This window comes from Chamaea fasciata, unplaced genomic scaffold (assembly GCF_029207755.1).
Source record: "Chamaea fasciata isolate MVZ Bird 193981 ecotype frontalis unplaced genomic scaffold, bChaFas1.0.hap1 SCAF_3, whole genome shotgun sequence".
In the NCBI taxonomy this organism is placed as follows: Eukaryota; Metazoa; Chordata; class Aves; order Passeriformes; family Sylviidae; genus Chamaea; species Chamaea fasciata.
The window spans coordinates 85,191,584-85,214,408 of NW_027094088.1; the positions used below are offsets into that span (position 1 = coordinate 85,191,584).

Genomic DNA, 22,825 nt, shown 5'->3' on the forward strand with positions numbered 1-22,825 from the left:
CTCAGTTGCTAAATTTACACAATGTGTTACAGGTAAAAATTGTTACATTAATTTTAAATTACTTACCATTTATTAGCTACAAGTCAAAAAGCTTACAGCCTTGTTTCCAAACTAGCAACAGCTTTCTCTAGGAATTATAGCTGCAATGACATCCAGTCATCCTTCTCTGGATATGACTTCACAGAAATCTCCAAAGTGGCACAGAAGGCACCTTTACTGGAAGCAGTACATCCAGAGGACTCAGTGCTCTGCTCACACTATAAAACCTCATAAGTCAACAAAATGCCCCCTAAGGAAGCTGCAATGTTCCTGATATCCCACACAGCTCATCAGAACAGGCATGGCTGTTTCTGCAGAGCACCGTGCCAGCTTTTTTCTCCACAGATTCACATCTGGGCCTACCGTGCAAGAAACCTCCCACATTGTGGGAGGAATTGGAATTTGGAGAGCTTTCTGGACCAAAGTAAATTACAGAAGCACAGAATATTCTGATTTGGAAAGGACCCACAGGGATCATCAGAGTTCGGAACTCTGCCAGGCTCAAGATGCTTTTGAACAATTGTACTCAATATGTGCAAATGGCCATTTTCAGAGCTTAAGATAAAGATACCTTTCTAATGCCAAAAGCCCTCCAGACCTATCAAATATTACATTTCTGAACCAAAGAAGAAAGATGTTGAGAGTCCACACCAGCATTTATATATTGGAAAATTCAGTTTTCTGCTAATCTTGCTCTCAGCAAGACTTGGAGTGTTTATACTCAAACCTCAAAGAAAACCATTTTGAAGTACACAACAACCTGGTGAAAATACCAAATTAAAACGATAAAACAGATGAGGATGAACTGTGGCAAACTCAATACAGTCATTATAAGATGAAACGACATAACAAGGGGACAAATGAAGTTCAGTGTAGATAAACATCAAATGATGAAGACTGTAAAATCCTTATATCCCCTATGTAGCCATAACACCAGTGAATACAAACACAACTTCCTAAATGCAGTGACTGGTAATGACCATTTCAAAATAACCAAGAATGAGATCTTGAGGCCAAAGCTCAAGTTAAAAGCTAAAGAGAGGATAGAAAAGTCCCTGTAGGGAGACAAGGAGGCACAGAGAATAAAACAAAGAAGTTCACTTTGATATTACATAGACTGAAGTGCCTTTTCCATCTTTAAACACTGGAAAAGAGCTCAGTAATATCCAGAAGCAGCTAGGAAGGATGATCCAATACAGAACATTTTTCATAGGGGGAGACACTAAGTTAACTGATATTCTTCAGTTTGAAAGAGACAGCTCAGGAATGTGTAATAGAAGCTTATTGATTCTTGATTGATACTGAAAAGGAGAACAGGAACCTTCTGAAAAAGTAGGGGACATGAAATCAGATTAAGAGGAAGCAGGTTTCAAATAAACAAAAGGAAGTATTTCTTCAAACACAAAGATAAACGGTGTAATTCCTCACCACAGGATATTGCAGATGCTCAAAGTTTACATGAATCCAGGAGAAAACTGTACTTTGTAGTCAGAGAAAAGTCCATTCCCTGAAAACACATCTGCTGAGATGCAGTCTCAAATAATTGAAGGCTGGAAGAGAGTACTATGTTTCCTTACTTTGTCCTTATGCTTGTTCCCAGGGCACCACTTCAGGCTATCATTAGAAGCAGGATGCTGAGCCTGATGAACATTTAATCTAACCAAATGGGTATGTGTAAGTAAATGAAACAGTGATAGAGCTTGGGACCTAGGACTTGGTCATCTCTATAATTTGATAGACCCCAGCTGTGAAGGATTTTTGCAGGCATTTCAATGAGACCAATTAGCATTTCCTCATATAATTCCCAGGCACAGTTCAAAAGTTAGCATAGGCTAGGCACTATTCCCAACAGACACTTTTGATTAAGCCTGTTTCAAAGGGCAAGAGCATTAAGCAACAGGAAGATGGCCAGATCAAGCCAAATACCACAGAAATACCTGATAAGTTAATGTTTAGCTTACTAGGATGCCAACGTGACTGCAAATATTTTAGGGAGAGAAATAAGAGAAGATTCAAAGAGATGACTATATTGTTACAAGATGAGAAGGAAAACTTGTATACTTCCCTATGCAGCACTGGGAGACAAGTATGAAAAATCACTCTTCACATTTATATCCAGCTGGTAAAGTACTCAGTCTCACCTGCATGAAACAGGATTTCAAATATTCTTCTCCCTGCCTCAGTAAAGTATCTGCATTGATGGCTAGCACAGGTAAGAGACAAATTTTAAGCGCAGTGGCACCAACTCCACTCACATTGTAGAGAATAGGATCCTAAGTCTGTAATGCAAATTGGACATTGTTCCATACTCCAGAAACATTAAGAGCAGGTAGTGTCCATAGTTACACCAAGATTTGCAGTTTATGGAATTTACTTTTATAATCTTTTGCTCAGACTGATGCATTTCTAGAAGAATCTACAGCTCATAAATAGAAGCTGTGAGCAGTGTTTGTTGTTACGAACTTCTCTTAATAGTAGTTTTTTAGTAATTTTAATTGTAGACCTTTGTCCTCTATCTATGTGCAATAGCTTCTACTTTTCAAGTAAATTGGAAGCTTCCCCAGTACTCAAGCTGTCTGGTTTTACTACTGAAATTTATGATACAGACATTAAAATATTAGAAACACTAATAATGACTAGCTTCAAATGAGCATGATAGACCTAGGAAAGGTGGTTCTTTCCTCATTTCCCTATGCTTATTTAAGAAAAGCATATTGAAGACTGAAACAAAAGACTACACCTGGGGACACCCTGGAAGTTTATAGCTTTGTGTGCTCTTGATGCATAGAAGATAGACAGAGGAGTATTTTATTAGGTGTTATATGATGAAGTAGAAAAGGTTGAACATCAAGGAAATCTTCTTGACACTAAGATCTATTAGGAATTGTCTTCTAAAGGAAATAGATGAAACCCTGTTTCCTGGGATAATTCAAATTGTACTTCAGAAAATAGTAAATATATACAAAGAACATCCTGCATTTAGAAGAAAATTAGGCAGATGAAATTTTTTTCTACATTTAGGCTGGACAAGACCCAGACTCCTCCTCTCTTCTCATATGTATACACAGGCCAAAGCACAATTAAGGCATGGAATATGTAAGGTAAAAAGGATGAAACTCTGGAAATAAAAAATAACTATCATTATGGTTTTGTTCTCAAAGTTGCCCTTATTCAAATACATGTGACTTTTAAATATCATTTTACTAAGAAATATTAATCACAGAATTATAGCAAAATAATAACTTTGTCAGAGATCAAGTGTTTACAAGTGCATATCACAGCACATAAACTGCTACATAGTTCAGGTCCAATGACATCCAGTTTTAAAATCCTCTATTTCAAGTGTGAGAAGAAAAGGCATATGCTTTATGAAGGAAAGCAGCCAGTCCAGCAAAACTGCAATTGAAGAGTCCCTGTCCAGAGCACAGCAATCCTCCTACTGTCACAGCTTCCAAGTCTTCTGAGATATTAGCTATCCCTGTTATTTAGTAATATAACAATGTACCTTGCCTTTCTGACTTAAAACACAAAGAGGGATTGTATAGTAGCATTTTGAAATAGCTAAGCAAGGCAAGGAATTTAGGATTCCCAGCTCTATGAAATGACTATTATCCATTAGTGACCAACAAATCATGTTTGTTCAGCTATAATTAACATGTAAATGTGTTGGCTTTTTTATAACCACTATTTCAAATAAAATTTAGGTTTGTTCCACATATAATGCTAAATGTTAATGAAATCCAAATGGTGTTCTCATTCCATGTGTCCCAGAAAATTGAACTGTCAGTGTTCTAGCTCAGTTACAGAAAGAATCATATCTGTGAAGTGTACTAAAGAAAATACATGTTATAACCCAAAATGTATGCAAGACAACAGGAAAAACTCAGAGACCTGGTTAAAGAGTACTAACTGGAGTGACCAAGGAAAGCAAATAACCAGGAGGAAAAATAATTAATTACAGATTTAACAAAGGAAAAAGGCATCTTAGAGGTTATCTGTCTAATTTGGATATTTAGAGTGGACATTAGACAAGTTCTTCACAGAAGGAGTGACTGGGCATGGAATGGGCTGTCTAGAGAGGTGGTGGAGTCACTGTCCCTGGAAGTGTTTAAAAAAAGACAGGATGTGGTACTTACTGCCATGGTCTAATTAATAAGGTAGCGTTAAGTCATAGGTTAGACTTGACGGTCTCAATAGACTTTTCCAACCTAGCTAGCAGGCACTGGGCCTGTTACAACCCCCAAGTGATGCACATACTTCTAGTATCAAAATAAGTAATAATAAATAAGATTTCAGCCTCTGCAAGTTTCAAGATAGGTCTGAGATATTGAAACCTACAGAGGTTGAAATCCAGACCCAAACCTGTTAACCAGGCCAGATTGCTCAGGACTTGCCTTGAAAACCTCAAGGAAAAGTTGCTGCTGAAAAACCACTCTGGGCAACTTGTTCCAGAGCTTTACAGTCCTATCACAGAAAACTATTAACTGGATATTAAAACCAAACAAGTATGTATGTTCAAAAAGAAACTGTCTTGCTTTTCCTCTGTGCTTGACGAATTAGAAATAAGTGTAAGGGATACCTTGCATAATTTTGCCATTAACAGAAAATGGCAAGGTCATTTAAGATAATCTCATCTCCTGTGTTTTCATGAAGCAAGTCTTCAGTTTATTCCCTTTTGTGTTACCAGGATAAAAATTGCAGACCACTGGAAGAGGAAATTACTTCCATAACAAGCAACAGTGTTAAAATTAAAAACCCTTTCCTAATGGCTACATAGCATCTTCACTCCTGCGTTTCCAGCCCACTGCTCTGCATGCGCTACAGACACACAAACAGATCATTTCTTTCCTCCTTGCAGCAATGTTATGTATTTGAAGACTGTTCACATATTTTCAGCTGACTCCACACTAAGAGTGAATCATGCAATCCTTCCTCAAAGGTTCTGTATCATCAGATAGAGAGCACCAGTCATTCTCAGTGCCGGCCTTTCAAAATCTAAAATTGAAGCCATATCAATACCAAATAGTACTTTTTAATAGGATTTTTTTAAAATTAGTGTGGCAGACAATACTTCACTTTGGAACATTTTAGTCTTTCAGTTGCAATTTCATTTCTTTTTTCAGGCTACATCTCTGATTTACCAAGAACATCCTGTATTTTAAAGATTTCTTCCAGTTATTATCAGTACCTTCTGACTTCCTATCATCATGAAATGTAATAGGCATATTTTCTATCCCATACGGTAACATTAAAATTCTAAGCAGTAGTAGAAGGAGAACAGATCCCCATGATATCATCTGCCTACTTGGCAGCAAACCAATTAAAACTGCTCTCAGCATATACTTTTTCAGTCACGCTATAAATGGGTAAACCAATGTTTTTGTGGCAGTTATAAGACTATCATATAAGAACGTCATAATCTATGTAACACAAATCTATTATGCATAATCTATGTAACACAAAGAAAACAGAATACAAAGGATAATTAAAATAAATTCACAGTGAGAGTATATTTCCCTTGGAGACAAAACTTGCAACATAACACCTGCACGGTCTGTACTTCCCATACCACTGTTGGCTTCTGTAAAGGGAACCAAGTTCAGCCACGACCATAAGCAGAACAAGATTTTTAGATTCCTGAAGAAGAACCAAGTGTGGCAGAGAAACTCTTAAACAGCATAAAGGAATCTCCCTCAATAATTCACATTATAGATGTTTCCCATAACTGAAATGTACAAATGATCACTCTCTGTCACCTCAGTTGTCTCTGTCTCTCTTACATCCTTACAAGGATTGCTCTGCCAAAGCAGAACATAATACAAAAAACAACTATTTTCATTTGATGAAATGAGGTATAAGGATGAGGTGGTTTCAAGTATTCGATCCTACTAAATGTTAGGATCACTAAACCAAAAGTTGAGGACGGCTCATTTCCATGTGCTTCTGCAGGGAGTCTGGAATGGCAAATATCCCACACTGAGGTAGCTGTGTCCCACCCTAGGTGATACGCAAAATAGACTGTGCAAAAATTTTGTTTTATGTTGGAGTTTAGTATCTGAAACTCTACATTGTTATTGTTATTCTTAAACAACTATTTGAATTAAATCTGAAATGAATAACTGCTAAAGACCTACTTCCCACAGCCTTAAAACACATGCTTTCCACACAAATATCGTGTGTAGCTTCTGATGAGACTAGCCCAAACTATTTTGAGTTATGACTGGTAAATATAAAGATCCTTCCACTCTTGTATTTCCTTTAATTTGAAGGGCAGTTGAATGCAGCATTAATAATAAATAATAGTAAGCATAATAATAAACACTGGAAGTATTTTTAAATGTGACCTTTTCATTATCATCTGAATTTACAAGACAAAAAGAAAAAAATTGGCCTAAGCATGTTCGTTTAGCTTCCACATAAGAAAAATGTGACTACCAGTGGTTGGGTCATTTTATCTCTGCTTTAAAATAAGGGAAATCAAGGAAAGAGAGTGGCAGCAACAGCTGGAACCATGTGCCTGTGCTCAAACACAATTTATTCATTAAACTCAAGGAGAGCACAGCACAGCTACTGGGCAAATATGGGGAAGAAAAAAAAAAGAAAAAAAATCCACAAGCCTTTCAGAATTGATGAATAATGATACTACCTAGGAAACACGATCTGCCACTGGAGTTAGAAACACGCAAGTTTAACAAGTGGTTTTTTAGAGGCTGAATTCTCACACTATAAATGTTAGTTGCTATGGATGCTGGTTTTTATTTCTGATACTTCTTCCTTCTTGGTTAATGGGATATTTCCTCCTAAAAAAAACCCTCCACATTTTAAATCTGCTTCAATTCTGTTAATCCATAGCATGCTTTCTTTAAAATATTAACACAGAAAGCTGTCTGACACTTCTGAAGAGGTACAGTGGGTGAGTGAATATATCCATGTCCAAAGCAGCCTAACTCACAAATATATTACACTTTTTAAAATTCAGAAGCTGCCACCTACTCTCTATTTTCATCAGTCTGAATATTGCCAGAATAGCAGCTTCTGTCATTCTTCATCTTTATGATATATAAATTCAGCAGAAATGCTTTTCTGCACCTTTTTTAGACAGTAGGCTGAAGCACAGAGAAACTATCTGTTTCAAGAAAAGACTCTTATTTCAGGTTGCCTAATCCAAACCAGCCAAAACTAGTGAAAAAACAGTAAACAGGCATGAACATGGTTAAGAACTGAAGTTACAACCATAAACTATCACCACTGTTACTTTAATTCCTATCAGACAAGCTATAATCCAGCTCTTGCTTCCACTTGTCCCTCAACACACATTTACTTGCCTTTGATAGATGACCTGGGAAGACTTACCTGTGAGAAGTAACACAAGAAGTTTGGGTTGCATCATCTAATGCCACCCAATGCTGGCATTCTATCAGGCAAGACAGCCTTCCACAAAGCCAGTTTAGCTCCCATTTTAATACAAGCTATGGAACTATTTCCTGCCACTGCAGAGGCTCTGTTGGTTCCTCATAAAACCTTTTCTTATAGGAAAAAAAAAATCTAAAAGAAGCCCTGATGACACTCAGTAAATACATAAAGAAATTCTCATTCTTAAGCATTTACATGTCAAAAATTTAAGAATTTTATTAATTAAAGGGTTAAGGTAGGCACTCAGAACAAAGCTCTACTTGGTTGGCCATGTATCATATTGTTAAACCAATAAATTACATGGACAGAATAATTTACCTTTTCACCTTCTTCACCTTTACTACCTGGAAAGCCACGTTCACCCTGGAACACAAAAGCGTAAAATACAAATCTCAAACAAACATTGTTCAAGTAATTGTATTCTTTAAAATAACTTTACTGCATTGAAATTTATTATAAAGTAAAAATGAAATAATTTGGATGCTGATTTTCTCTCATTCAAAAAGGTGTGAAATGTCAACAAAAAATGATACGGTTTTCTATAGTTTTGTCAGTTAATAGGAGTAATTTTTTTTTCCATTTATCCTAAGGGATTTTCTCAGCTTTAAAAATTCTCAACTATTTATTGACTCTAGACCTATTTATTAAAGTACTACTATTCTTCTGCAGAACTGATTTTAATACATTTATTCCTTAATTTTAATTTTAAATATGACTAGTCAACTGTGAAGCTCTCCAACCCAGATCAATTGAAAAAAACATACAGATATGATTTATGAAAACTAACTTCTTTCACTTTGAAAACCATATCCAATTACCCAAGTATTAAAAACAAACCAAAATAAAGAAAAAGAAAACACAGAAGAGGTGAGTTTTAAACTACTAACTCAAGCTCAGATTATTTCAGCAGATTGAAGTTTTTGCTTGATGGTATTTCGAAAAAAGCCTATTAAAATGCTCTTTCCAGCTCTAATTTTCTAACTTTTAGCTCAGAAAAGGATCATAGTGTACCAGGTTACTATGTTGACATCTTCATCAAATGCAATCTGCAGACTGGCTATACTATACAAAGATAACACCTGCTCTAGGTTTTTATTAATGTGTACATGAATGTTTTGTGGGACATACAGAAGACAGATGGGCAAAATTATGTTCAGACATCACAAAACCTGCCTAATTAAAAGAATGCAAACTTTTTCTTTTGCCCTCAAATCATCTAGCAGGAGATGGTTTGCATGTCTTTTCTGGTCTCCAGAATTCAGTCTGATGGCCTCAGTACAACACACATAATTTTTTATACATCTGTAGATGAAAAGAGTGGAAAATATCCAAAGGAAAGCTTATGGTGTTTTTTAAAATTCCTTAAAAAAAAAAAAAAAACCAACAAAACCAAGAGCAATGTCTAAACATTCTTTCACCCTTCAGAGAGAGTAATTCCCTTACATAGAAGTATAAGGTTTAAGTGAGGTTAACTAGAACAGCTGACTATAACTTGCAAAATTTCTTAGCAGCATTTTGTCAAATCTTTCAAGTAATGTATCATGTACTGATCATGTACTACACATCTGGGAATTAAATTCAAAGCTTTGGAGGTGTGCAGAAGTATAAATTATCAAATAGTTCTGGACTTTCCAACACTTCCTACAGTGGCTCCCTTTTACTTTTTTCTTTTGGCAGGGGTGGCTAATACAATCAACTGCTCAATTTTAGAAGTGAGCCCAAGATCAAGCATACAAAATGATATCTAGTGAAATAAAATTCTGCATGTCCTCACCTAAAAATGAGAGGCTAATTCCTGAAATAATTTACAAATGTATATGATTTCTATTCAGTTCATCTAGTTTCCTTTTATTGTGAAAAGTCGTGTCAGATATTTTTTTAAAACTCTGTCCAATCTGGGTTTTCTATGATTCCCATTTTTCCCCAGCTTTCCACAACACAGCTAACACTTATTCTAAAAATTCATGGAAGTGTTTTCCTCATTTGGCTTTCCCATTTGTGTTTTCACTCAATCCCAAATTCATCATATGAAAATTATTCTGAGGTAGAGTCAACATTTCTCTAATTTTAGCTTGTATTCATTGCCTCTCATCTTTTCATTGCACACCTCTGATAGGAATCTGACTCTGGCTTTTCCACACCCACCCAGTATTTACAGTCAGCAATGAATCTGCATACCATCCACCACTTTCCAAATCATCTCACCTTAAGGCTGAACAAGCCCAAGCTCCCTCAGCTTTCCCTCTTACATCATGGGCTTCAAGCCCTGGCCATCTTGGTGGGCCTCTGCTGGACTCAGCTCAAGGAGCTGCTCATTATCCTCTCCAGGGAGCTCCAGAGTGGATGCAGAACTCCAGATGTGGTCTCACAAGCACTCACCAATCAATCATTTCTCCTAGTCTGCTGGACATGCACCTGCTAAGGTAGCCCAAGATGCCTTTGGCCTTATGCAAACAAAGGGCATCCAGCAGAACTCCCAACTCCCTTTCTGTAGAGCTGCTTTCTAGAAATTTGGCACCCTGCCTGTACTGTGGTATGAGAGTATTCCTTCTTAGAGGCAGGTCCTCACGTTTGCCTTTGCTTAACCTTAAGAGTTCTGTGATAGCTTGTTTCTCCAGCATGCTGACAATATCGTTCCTGCCCTACCTTCCAGTGCACTGACTACTACCCTGCATTTGATAACGACCATGAACTTGCTGAGAACCCCATCATCACCATGTTATTACTAAGGACATTAAATAATATCCCATTATTGCCTCATGGGGTATGACACTTGTTATTAGGTAGCAGTCAGACTGCATAGCATCATTCCACCTTTGACCCCAATCTTCCACCCACTTGTTCATTTATCCAGTCAGAACCTCACAGGATCTAGTGTAATTATATGTCTGAAGACTATGCCAAAAGCCTGGCTGAAATCAAGGTATACAGCATCCACTGCTCTCCCCTAATCCAACTGACAGTCATTTTATCAGAGTAGGCAATTAGTTTGGTCAGTGTGATTTGTCCTTGGTAAATCCACACTAGCTGTTTGCAGTGACCTTCTAGTCCTTCCTCTGTTCAGACATACCTTCCAAGATTTGCTACATATTTTTTCCAGGGACAGAAGTGGAGGTGATTGGCCTGAAGTTCAATGGATGCTTCTTGAAAATGGACACGATGTTTGCTTGTTTCCAGTCATCAGTGACCTTCCCTACTAATCATAATTTTTTGATAACGACAGAGAGGAACCCTGCAGTGACATCAGCCAGCTGCCCCAGCACCCCTGGATGCATAATGTTTTCTATCTTGCAAGCATCCAAGTAGCTTAAGTGCTCCTTAACACTCTCTTCTGCTTTGGTGGCCAGTGGCTCATCATCACACTCTCGGCTAACATGCTTAAGTAAACTGGGAGGTCTGAGGGGAAAACTTGTTAGAGAAGAAAACAAGGTAAAAAAAAAAAAAAAAAGGGTACTCTCAGCCTTTTCCTCATACCCCACCCCATTAAGCAGCAGGTCAATGTTTTCTTCAGCTTTGTTTTTTTTGTGGATGCACTTAACAGAAGCTTTTCATGCTTCCCTTAAAACTCTCTTAATTAGTTTCAATTCCAGATGAATTTTTGCCTTCCTAACTCCATTATCACATGCTCTGGCAGTGTTTCTATATTCCTACTGGGTAGCTCACTCATGCTTCCACTGTTTACTTTCTTTTCTGTCTGAGGTCAGTCAGAAGCATCTTGTTCATCTCTGCTGGCCATACTCACTCAACTCCCTGCACAACAACATGAAGTGTTCTTGGGGTTTTAGGAAGCTGTCCTCAGCTGGGCTCCTCAGATTTGCAGGACAGTTTCAATCATTCCTTGGCTTCCTCTTTGCCAGACTCAAAAAAATTTTCTCCTTGAAACTCTCCTCAGATGTCTTTTTTTCCTAGGCTCCTGAACATAAACTGGTTCCCTGCTGGACCCTCTCTGGTTTTTCCACATCTCTTGTGGAAGTGAGGGTGGAGGACTCTCCCAAGCATGACACAGCACACCAGGTGCAGCACCACCAAGCAAAGAAGTGAAAATATCTCCCCCTGATCTGCTAGGTGTGGTTTTAATTATATAGTCCAATATGTGGTTTATTTTATTCTAGTAGGAGAACACTGTTAGCTCATAACGCAGTCTTGTGTCTACCTCTCCATCATTTTCAGCCATGTTGCTGTTCAACAAGTCAGTTCTTGCCCATACCAATGTTAGTGATCAACAGTGTCTTATGTTTAAGAAATAGCCCAGATTTTTTGCACATTATTTGAATTTAAAAACCAAAATATTCCAAATTAGAGATAAGAAGAAATACAGTCAACAAAATGTAGGTAAAGAAGTTTAGAAGATTTCCACTTGGCAGTATAAAAATATAACAGTATGAGCCACTGGTAACTTACTTCAAAGAATTTGAATGCTGCAGAAATAAAAAGGTGAAATTTAAAAAGCATGTATGACTGACTTAAATTCTCCTTTGTGTGGCAAAATACTCACATTAAGTTAAGCAAAACATTTCACACAAGTTTGTCATGGACAATCATTGATTGCTTGTCCTGATACACATTGCAGGATTGCTGATCTGATTTTCAGTGTTTTAAATATGCCTACAGTACAAGTCAGTGAGATCCTGGCTTTGAATGTAGAAATTGATAGACTGTGGTAATCTTGTTGCTGAGCGAAATGCTGGCTACCTCATCTGCAAAAAATAAATTCCTTCCTTCCTTCCCCTTGTGCTATATTACAGGAAGTGTCTGCCCTAAAGATACACAAATCGCATCAAGGTCACATTGCAGAACATTTTCTTGAAATTTTAATAACAACAAAATAATGGGGAAATTTTTGTGTGGTCTGTCAATTTGTTGAAGCAGCAGAACTATTTCCCCTACAATTTTCTAAAATTATTAGCTGGACAGACATTAAGATTTACTTGCAAATATTTGCTATTAAAAACATCTGCAATCAACAAAAAAATCTGACCATGAAAAGAGGCATTTTTAACAAGTATTACCAGCAAGGTCTATAATAAATATGTCTCTTTTTTCAAGTTCTGGTCTTCCTACAATATTCCACTTCTGGAAAGGAGCAAAAGATTAAAATGGAAAAGTGGAAGAAGTGCTGCTCCTCATCTCATTTTGCTGAGACTTTAAGACTCTCAAATTTCAAAATTTGAATCTGAAATCTTGTACTTGAAAATACCTGTACAGTTTGAAGAATTAGGAAACTGGTCTTAATGTCAAATAATACTGCTGGGCAGGTTTGTATCCCAGCACCACATGTCCTTTCTCTTTTGAAGGAGAAGCCAATAGTAAAGTTCCTCTTCCACATTAAATAATATTAGAAACTGGATATGTATTTCAAGAGCCAATTATGTAGATACCGGACAGCTGGTAAAAAAGGATCTTGAGACTGCAAATGGTTAGAATGAAACGCTTTTTTGTTTGTTTGTGTATTTGTTTGGTTTCTCTTCTGCCTTGGAGTCAGAAAGACCTGGTTTGCCAGGAGCACCTACCAAGCCAGCTTCCCCCTGAAACAAACAGTACACAGCCAGCCTTTTAGAGACCCAACTCATGACTGAGATAAATTAAGAGAAAAAGGCATCTGGGCATGCATTGCTTCTCACTCCTTTTCTATGGAATAACTGAATTAATTTTGAGGGTTATTCATGTCTGTTACTTTTTATTTGGTTATTGTGTTCTCCACTTTCAAAATAATAGGCCATTAACAATTACAGGTTATCTAGTTCTGTTGCAGATATAACTGTAGGTTGCTTCAGAAAACTGGACTACAAAATTTAGTGAATTTTGATCACATGAAAAACTTTCTCAGGCTTTATTTCAGGCTCTATTCCAAAGGAGACAGTCCAGAAGACACTTGCATGCTACCCAAGCACCTAAAACCCCCACAAGTGTACCACAGCTTCCACTGTCTCCCCAGTACATATGAGGCACTTGAGCACACAGGGCCTGACCCTTAAACCATTGGGTCCAACAGGGAGCTGTAAGCACAAGGCTGACTGCTGGTTTCCAGGCTCTGCTCAAAGGGGCATTCCAGATCTTTCATTCATCTCCAAGTGCCAAACTTACTCAGCAGGAAGAAATGCAAATCTTGCTCCTCTGCAACCAGGCAGGCTTGCCCTACTTCCCAAGTGAATGTTGTATATAGACTGTTAATTTACTGTGTCCTCTAACCCATGTTTTAAAAAAAGAGCAAAGTAAGTCATCTGTGCAGTTGACTGTCACCCCTGGCTCCCAAATGACTTTCTCCTTACAGTGCCCATGAAAATTAAGGATCTGAGTTTGCAAATTCCATTTGGGGAACCAGATGCTTAAAAGTTACATACAGAAACTGCACATAAGTAAAACCAAACACCTTATTAACCAAAAAAGTTTTTAAAAGGTAACTATTCAAGCTGAGTAACACAGTAAACTTCCTCTTCAATATTTGAATAAGGAGCATTTGAACAAAAGAAAACCACAAATCAAGAACTTGGAGTTGAGAGCTACAGACAATTCAACTCTGCATTTAATATATAGACTTACAAGGAAAAGGTATAGTTAAAAGCCTAATAATGTCTCATTTAGAATTAAAATATAAAATACTGCAGTAATTTTCTTTTCCATTTCTTCTTAGCAAAGTGCATTAAATAATTACAGACCTCATGAGAGCCTGGGTCTTCCACTGAAAGCTAAGAAACACCCTCCATTTACAGATTCATGAAATATGCCACCATGAATACATTAATTTTTGTAATAATTAAACTATAGTTACTGAGCTAACTTCTGGTAGAATTCATCTGTGCTCATATGGCTTCTAATAGGACCTTAGAATTCTTATTAAAAGAACCTAAAATGAAATGCTTTCTCCATTCCATTCATGGATCTGATGTTCTTGACAGAAGTAGGCCCTAGTAACTTGCACACCACCCAACTGAGTTTTCTGTCCATGCCAAAATTCAGCAACAAAAGAAAGTTTTGAAAGATCACTTGTTTGATTCCAAGCCAAGCAGGAGACAAATGCCTCAGACATAAAAAGAATGGAGACAAAGGAAAAAACTCCAGTCTCTCTTATAAACAGAAAGAACCAATAAAAGAATGATTATTCATCAGAATGATACAAATAATTAAGCAAATAAATGCAAAGCCCTCATGACATTCAACAATTAAAATACATTTTAAAATAGCTTGCTAAAATGGCAATTTTGTAACTCAACTCATGGCACAGATTCCAACATCTTTCCAGCTCCCGTCTGTAACAATACATGGTAGTATACTGGGGGAAAATTCTAATTAACCATTACAAGTAATCTTTAGCCCTTCATTTTCTCTAGATTTACAGAATGGATTGTGAAAAATATTTTATACTCTGCTACCAGATAATAACATTTCATCTTTCCTGCTATATTGGATCACTGTGAGCTAGAAAAACACCCCCAAAACACAATTACAATGCTTTTATATGAAGACAAGCCATAGGTCTTTTGTTTTGCATTGTTTAATCAGTGCTCTACAAATTATTATTTCTTCAATACAACAATGCAAAAATACACTTTTGCATCAATACTACCAGTATTGATTCTTATTAAATCTAAAATGATTGATGTTGTGATTGCTTTAACTGTTTAGGAAATGTGCAGTGTATTTATAAACATGGTCCTTAATATATTTTTAATTTATTGGTTTTTCAGGTTATAATTGCACTTCAACACCTTCTAAAATTAGAGATTTGGCTTATTCCTAAGTATTTTGAAAGTAAGAGTAAGATGGTTTGTGTGTGTGTATATAACAACCTTCTTAGAATGCATCTACATCAGTTTTTTATGCATTGATTTCAACATTTAGCTTTTTCCTATCCCCAAATAAAGGGCTTTCACATTAAAAAAAAAATAAAAAGAATGAAAGGAGAGGCTATCTTAACATACAAGCATATGAACTTTACGAGGAGCATTGCTTGTTACCTGTACTGTCAAATGATATGGTAGCAAAAAATGAATTAGGAATCACACTATCTGAACACACACACACAAAAAAAAAAAACTCCAAACCCCCCAAAAAAGGAAAAGGAACCAAAAAACCCCAAGTGTTGAAAGAAACTTTTATCAATCACTTGGAATGCATTTTGCTATTTGACTATTTTAAGCAGTAACAAGATTTATAATGGCAAACATGTTGAAACTTCATGAGATTTTCTTCAAGGCTGGGAAAGAGAAACAATTACTGTAAAATACTTTAAACATTTTTCAGACATGATTCTGCAAAATTGAAAGAAACCAAAAAAAGACAGCCACCAAGAAGCAGTCATATGCTTCTCCATTCTCAATGCGAAAACCAAACATTTTTATTTTTAAATTTACTGGGGCACTGCCAGTAGCTTGATTTACAGAGTAGGCTTGATACTCCAGGGTTACTAGCAAGGAAACTCATCTTAATAGAAGCAAAATCAGCACGGTCAAACACTACTTTGTGTTTTGATAATTTATGGATATGTGCCTTCCATTAGTCTAAGTATGCCAGACCCCTCGAATAATCTAATAGCCTGGTGTTTTAAAATGAGGACAACTATTTTTAGCATTGCAGAAATGGAGTGGAATGTTCAACAACAACGTACTGTCAGTGGGCTTGAGAAGCATCCTCCTACGTGGAGCACGTACCCAGGCAGTGCAGAGCCACCAGCAGGGGCTAAGCCTTGCCTTGAACAGATAAAAATCCCACACAAATTACAGTCCATTATATGACACTTCTCTTAGCCTACTGGAATATTTCCTTGTTTCTTTAAACAGGCTCATGTTAATGGTTAGGATCATCTGATAGAATTTTAGTTGCATAAAAAGGTATTCAAAAGATATTTATAAAACTTGCCCCATGAATTTCTTCGGTTAATTGGGACAAGCAGTTTCTGCTGAACATGATGACATTTTGGCTTCACTGCATCTACCAAGTCTTTCATTCCCTTTGGGTTACTGCTGAGCCACCAGCACTTCTGGGTACTTACTCAGCGCTATCCTTGATGCAAACTTGATCCATGTGAGCAAGAATAAGATCCTCCCTTAAAATAGCCTGATGAGGAAGGGCTTGTGACAGGTAAATAGCTCATTTCCTTTGCTCTGTCCTGCTTCCACAGCAGTCCCAGTGGAGCCGATACACCATGGTTCAGCCAAGGGGGTCAGGGCAGGTTAGAGGGCTCATGTTAAGTTACTGCTCAAGAGAAAGGCAAATGGAAATAACCCTACTGATCTTATTTGCACATTATAACATAGATTGAGTTCAGAAGACACTAATTTTTCCTCATTCCCATCACTTCCCATTACCCATCTTTCGGACAAGTCCGACTTGCCCACTCATTCAGGCAACTGGATGTAATATACTCCAAATTAAATGACACTTGAAAATCTGAGGTTTGGTGCTTTGTATTCAAACTAAAGAATCAGCAGTTGTAGGCAGCTCAGAGCATCAAAGAACATGGCTACAGAGCACTTTACTCCAGACTGCACTCTCTCTATTAGGCATAGTTTCCTTTTTTTAGCTATGAGCATACCTCAAAAAGCATGCAACTCACACAATAACTATATTCAAATACATAAAGCATATCTTAATTTAAATACATAAAACATTTTCATACACAAAGTACATAAGCCAAAAGCTTTTTCTTATATTTTTTCCCACAAATTATTCCTACCCAACAGATGAAGTCAGAGGAGCTGTTCTGAAAAACCAAAGATGAAAGGATCACTCAATTTATTGTCCTGCAAAACTACAGCCAGGTATACTGCATTTTATTATTTTTTTTCTTTTTTTTTCCTTTTTCTTTTGTAAGAAACTGACTAAAGTCTTTGGGACATATGTCAAGGACTGGCTTCTGTGCTATCAAAAATGTATCAGCAGAAGCAGAGCCTCTGCTATCAGTAGGTCTTCTCTCTGCCTTTGGCAGTTACAAGTGGTATTCACTGCTACTGCACGTCCTTGAAGAGGTGACAACTTAAATATGCAGTGCAGACACAAATTAAACATGGGCTGGAAAACAATCCAGTTCATTTGACCTACAACATCTTACACAGAGCATAAAAAATGCAAATAAAATTCACGAGAACATTTCCTGTAGAGTAGTAAGAAAATGCAAATAGACTTCAGGCTGAAAAAAAAAAATTCTCAAAGATTTATAAGGAATATAGATGAACAGTTTAAAAGATTAAGTCTAACCAGTTGGATATTTCCATTATCTGAAGCAACACAACTGAAGGAAATTTGAAGTGATCTTATACTCATGGAGAACTCATAGTTTATTGCAACTGTTTTTTCCCTTACAGTAGATCTGTCAAAAAGAAAACTGCCCTGACCTACACACCATCTATTAATTTATTGCTAATCCAACCATAACATAGTGTTAAAGCAAATCCAAATCCTATTAAAGTTTCAAGAGAACTGGAAAGTAATCTAATTGGCCTTGCTCAAATAATATTTGAAAGGCAGTAATTCTAGATGTATGTTAAAAAGCATTATTCAATATGAACATATTGCTGAGGTATTTCTATTATAATATAATATAATATAATATAATATAATATAATATAATATAATATAATATAATACAATATGACTATTATACTCAACATAATATTTGGACTCCCAGGTTTATATTAGGAATGTAAACAGCATTGGTCAACCTCTTACATCTCAGAAGCTATTTTTCATAAGAGAACTATTATCATTTTCATCATCATTATCGCTATCCATTCCCACAATCTGAAGATTCAGGAGGCAGATTCTCAGCTGGCACAAATATAAGTTTACGCTAAAAGTCAGTCCCACAGACCATTAAATACTAACTTCAATGTTTAACCAGATATGAATGTTTAACCTTCAATGTTTAACAGATATGAAATGCATAAAAGCAGTAGAAAAAGTAATCATTTAGGGTAAATCAGAAATAAATAGAACTGCATATAGACTGAAATTTCTAATCTAAGGACTTTCGTATCAGTACTTTTCCTGAAATGCCATATTGTTGGTGTGCTTGCAGCTGCAAACCTCTTTTCGACCACTGATAAATAAAGCAGTTCAAGATACAGTTTCCAGGTCTCCACTTACACACTGATTTTTAAGGCTTTTCCAAGAAATGTCTCTCCTCACTTCCAAAACTCTGCTTTTTGACATTTACCGTGTTTTGGAGAAAGATTAGGAGGACATAGCAAGCACATATCTATACTCCAACTCACCTAGACTAACCTGGGAATCTGGGATCAGCAGATCTACTGTCAGCACAGGAGTCCTGGAGCTGCTCCCTAAAGGTAAGTCTCTATTTCCATAAATTCTGATCACCTCTGTAGGTAATGATGACATCTCAGCCTAGTAGGGTTGTAATTTTATTTTTCAGGCCTTTTCTTAACCTCTTTGAGGCTTATTAGCTTACTCTGCGTACTACATCTGGGATGCCTCACAGAAAGCAACTTGTCCGCTATCCAAGGGACACAAGCTTTTTGTGTGAGTTTTTAACCATCCACTCATTAAAGCCTAATGTTTATTTAGAGAATCAACAATACTCTGACACCCATTTCTCCAGCTGCATTCCTTTCTCATTCTTCTGTGGTTCAGCAGAAGTACTGCCAGTACACTGTATTCTAGAGGGTAGTATTTCTTCTGGCTGTTTGACAACACTGGTAGTATAACCCTGTCACTGCAGAGAGTCATGCATTTTTCTTAATTGATCCTGAAACTTTACCTTTTCCAACTCCTGGACTTAATAACAGAAGACAAAAATGTTCAGATGAAAGTATGGAGAAATGGCATGGGGAAGACAAACTGGCCACAGTCACTCTTACATTACACATCCTACCTGCTTAGGTTCCCATTAATCAAAGATGATTGGCAAAATCATCCTGGTTCTCTTCTATTTTTATTGCTGCCTTTGCTAGCAGAGTTGCTATCATGGCAATGACTAACAAATGTCTTTTTCTCATTAAAAAAAAACACAATCCCCTCCCACCCCCTAGATTTCCAATGAGACAATTTCTCTCCAATTATGCAGTGTGCTGTAATGCAGCTTACAACAAAGCTTAAAAAATTTATTAAGGAACAGCATTGTACACATGGTACACAATTCCCACCTGTTAAATAGTTTCCCACCTTTGCTCTTCCCTTGTGGCCTTGGGTACACCTTTATCAATACTGTATGCTCCACTGCACAAGGAACTCCAGGATTGTGTTACTCTGTCTGAGACAGTCCCAAAACCTTGTTATGTTATGGGAAGACACACTAACACAGAGTACAATGGCCACCGCCCAGAAGTCTGGCATTCTCCTTCCACTCATAGTTTTAATTTTCATTCTGCGAGGTGGACAGCTAAATAATTATTTCTTGAGACATTATTGTCAATAGCTAGAAGTAACATGCTGTGCATCTTCCAAGTGTAAAGGGAACAGGTTACAGCTATTAATCAAAGTTAATTATGAATTAATTTCTCTGTGGTAATTTGATTCCACAGAGCTTTCTCTCGAGAACTGAACTGCTGTCATTTAGCTTTAGTAATTGAAAAAACAGGGAGCTCAAAATAACATCATATTATTTTCATGTGTGTGGGACAATCAGAAGAACTGTCATTCACAATAGAAAGGGAGCATAGTGAAAGGGGTGTTGACTCTGAAGGAAAAACATTAGCTGACTAGCTTCTCAGTATCTGCAAAAAAAAAAAAAATCTGTCTTGTGTGAAGTACTTGTTAAACACAAATCAAACACCTGTCACCCAGCTGGTCCACGTGTGTCACTGCTGAGCCATCTGCAGGAACACACACCCCATGCCAGTTGCTTTACTTAGTGTGGCCTGGGAACAAGAATCCACTAGACAAAAAGTCAACAGTGGAATTAGCAGCACTTTTTCTTTTAGTGCCCTTCCACTTACTTGTTTGACTTCTTGTGTTTCTATTTTTGGGAGCCTCATGCCAGAGCAACAGTACTGACTGCTGATTAGACAAGACTTGGCCCAGCCTCAGCATGTCACATTGATTTAATCAGTTCAGACTTGAGACATGCAGTATGGATCTTAGGTGTTTATAAATACAGGCTAGCAGGGAGAACTAAAAAAAAAACAAAAAAAAACCCCAAAAAACCCCATTCTGGTTTGCAATACCTGTGAATGATTTTACTATACTGACAAAATGGAGTTTTTATTTCCAACACTTTGATATCTGTGAATTTAAAAAAAAAAATTTACATTGAATTTGGAATATAAAACCCATGCTACAATTTTAGTGGGTTTGGGGCAAGAAATATATTCATTGACATTAAAAATGAGCTGGATTTATTAAAATTTTAATAATATAACTCACCCACTATAAAAAGGGCGAAGGAGACAACAGGCCACAAGTCATCACAGCCAACAGTATTATCTACAACCTCTTATAATTTGTACTATGTAGAAATTTTCTACTGTATGAAATGAAGATTTTTTTTAAAAAATGTGCTTGTTTTGCATTGATTGACATTTAGTGAATAGGGTAAAAATCCAGTGTGCTACTCATAACAGGAGTTATTATCCAGGCAGAAAAATACTCTTATATATAATATAAGTGAAGCACAATAGCAATATCCATAACTATCCTAATATAGATCAATTGTTCATCCGATCAAAAAATCTAGTATTCTGTGAAGTTCAATAACTAGTGCCTTAAAAGAAAAACAAAACTAAGCAAAATGTGTCAGACAAGATGTACAATGCGGCAGTACAGTGAGAAAGTTCCTTCCTCCCCAATTAGTCCATTTCCTGCAACACAGTGCTGCCAACTTTTACAGTGCAATAATGGGTACTTAAAGCTCCGCATTCTGATGAGATGTAGAAAGTTCAGAATTTCAGTTTCAAAACCTACAGTCTACAACCCTCAAAAATGAAGGGAAAAAACCAGACAAGACTAAAATCTATGTGCCACAGAAACCTTCCAGAAAGAATCCAATAAATACAATTTATAAGCAATTGAAGAAGGATCCTCAAGCCTCTCCCTGCCCTTTCAAGCTCTATGAGGTCCTGACTGAGGCTTTTCAAACACAGCTAAGAACCCCAGAGCCAGGCAGACTCACAGCTAGAGTATTCATGATTCTCTGATTACAGAACAAAGGGCTGCATTTAATGACTGCATTATTTAACAACCGCATTATGTTTTACTTCCACGTTACATAACAGGCTAACAAAGGCCTGCCCTGCATGGCACTATGTCATGCTCTGCTTTGCTCCCAACATCCCAGACCCCTCGAAAATGAATGGTGGGTGACCTTTGGTTGCTTTGGTCACACCTCACATCACATCACAAAGGAGAGTGCTGCACTCCAGCCCCCATGACCAGCCACGTTCTGCTGGCTATTGCAGTTCCAATGCAAATACCAGAGGGTATCTATACCTCCCACTCTTATCTCACCTGTGTCACTTGCCTGCAGGAGACCACAGCTTTGGTGCCAAGCAATACAAGTAATGTCTGGCTCCAAAATCACATTTGTACTTTTATTCTACTGAGACATACTAATCTGATTTTGAGGGAACCCATGAGAGCACAGAAGACAATGCTGTAACTTTCCTCAGATGAGATTGAAGTATATTTCCTTTCCCTCAAAAAGCAATGATTCTTTAATTAAAAGATGAAGTCTTTGCTCACCAACACCTACAGCAGCCACCAGCACCATTCCCTCCAGAATGGAAATAACACTCCAGCAGTGCCACTGCACGCCAGGTAATTTGATTCCACTGAGCTTTCTCTCGAGAACTGAACTGAACTGCTGTCATTTGGCATTAGCAATTGAAAAACCAGGGAGCTCAACAGTTCCTGGAGTTGTGAACTGCAAAAATCACCTAATAAGGCAAAAATAAGTCAGCATAGCAGACGGCTCTCTGGAATCAAATTTATGATCAAAGGCTATTCAAAACACTTTCTTGTAATGCTAAGGAGAGAGCAAGAGAAAGCAGGCAAGAACCATACATGCCGAAGCAATGAAACAAGTTTTGGAAAACATAATGATCTAAGGTATATTTTTCAAGTAATATAATTTATTTTATTTTTAAGCATATCTATGTATCACAAATCTACTGAGACCGACTATTTTCATATGCCTCGATCTCTTAAAATCAGATGTATATTTATTTTACACTAAGGTATCACTGTAAACATGAAAAGAATACAAAACTTGTAGAAAATTTGTTGCTGCAATAGATGGCATGCAAGTGCCTGATTTACCATCACCAGCAATTCTGAAGCTCAAGGCTTTAAACTTAGTTATAATAAAGTTTCCAACTGGACCACATTCTTACAGCTCACAGCTCTTACTTTGAAATGATTTCTGATGTCAAATATTTTTCTTCTGTTACTGATTATGTTATTTTGTTTTTGTTAGAGACTCCAG

The 22,825-nt window shown here is 37.0% G+C and overlaps 1 protein-coding gene across 2 annotated transcripts in view; it reads right to left on the reverse strand.

Moving 5' to 3' along the window:
• The window catches only part of COL19A1 (collagen type XIX alpha 1 chain), a 178,359-nt gene that overhangs the window by 102,369 nt on the left and 53,165 nt on the right, over positions 1 to 22,825 (reverse strand). For both annotated transcript variants that reach the window (XM_066179717.1, XM_066179718.1), the window contains exon 11: positions 7,771 to 7,815. In XM_066179717.1, the coding sequence (XP_066035814.1) occupies positions 7,771 to 7,815 (45 nt within the window). The remainder of the gene's footprint in view (positions 1 to 7,770; positions 7,816 to 22,825) is intronic.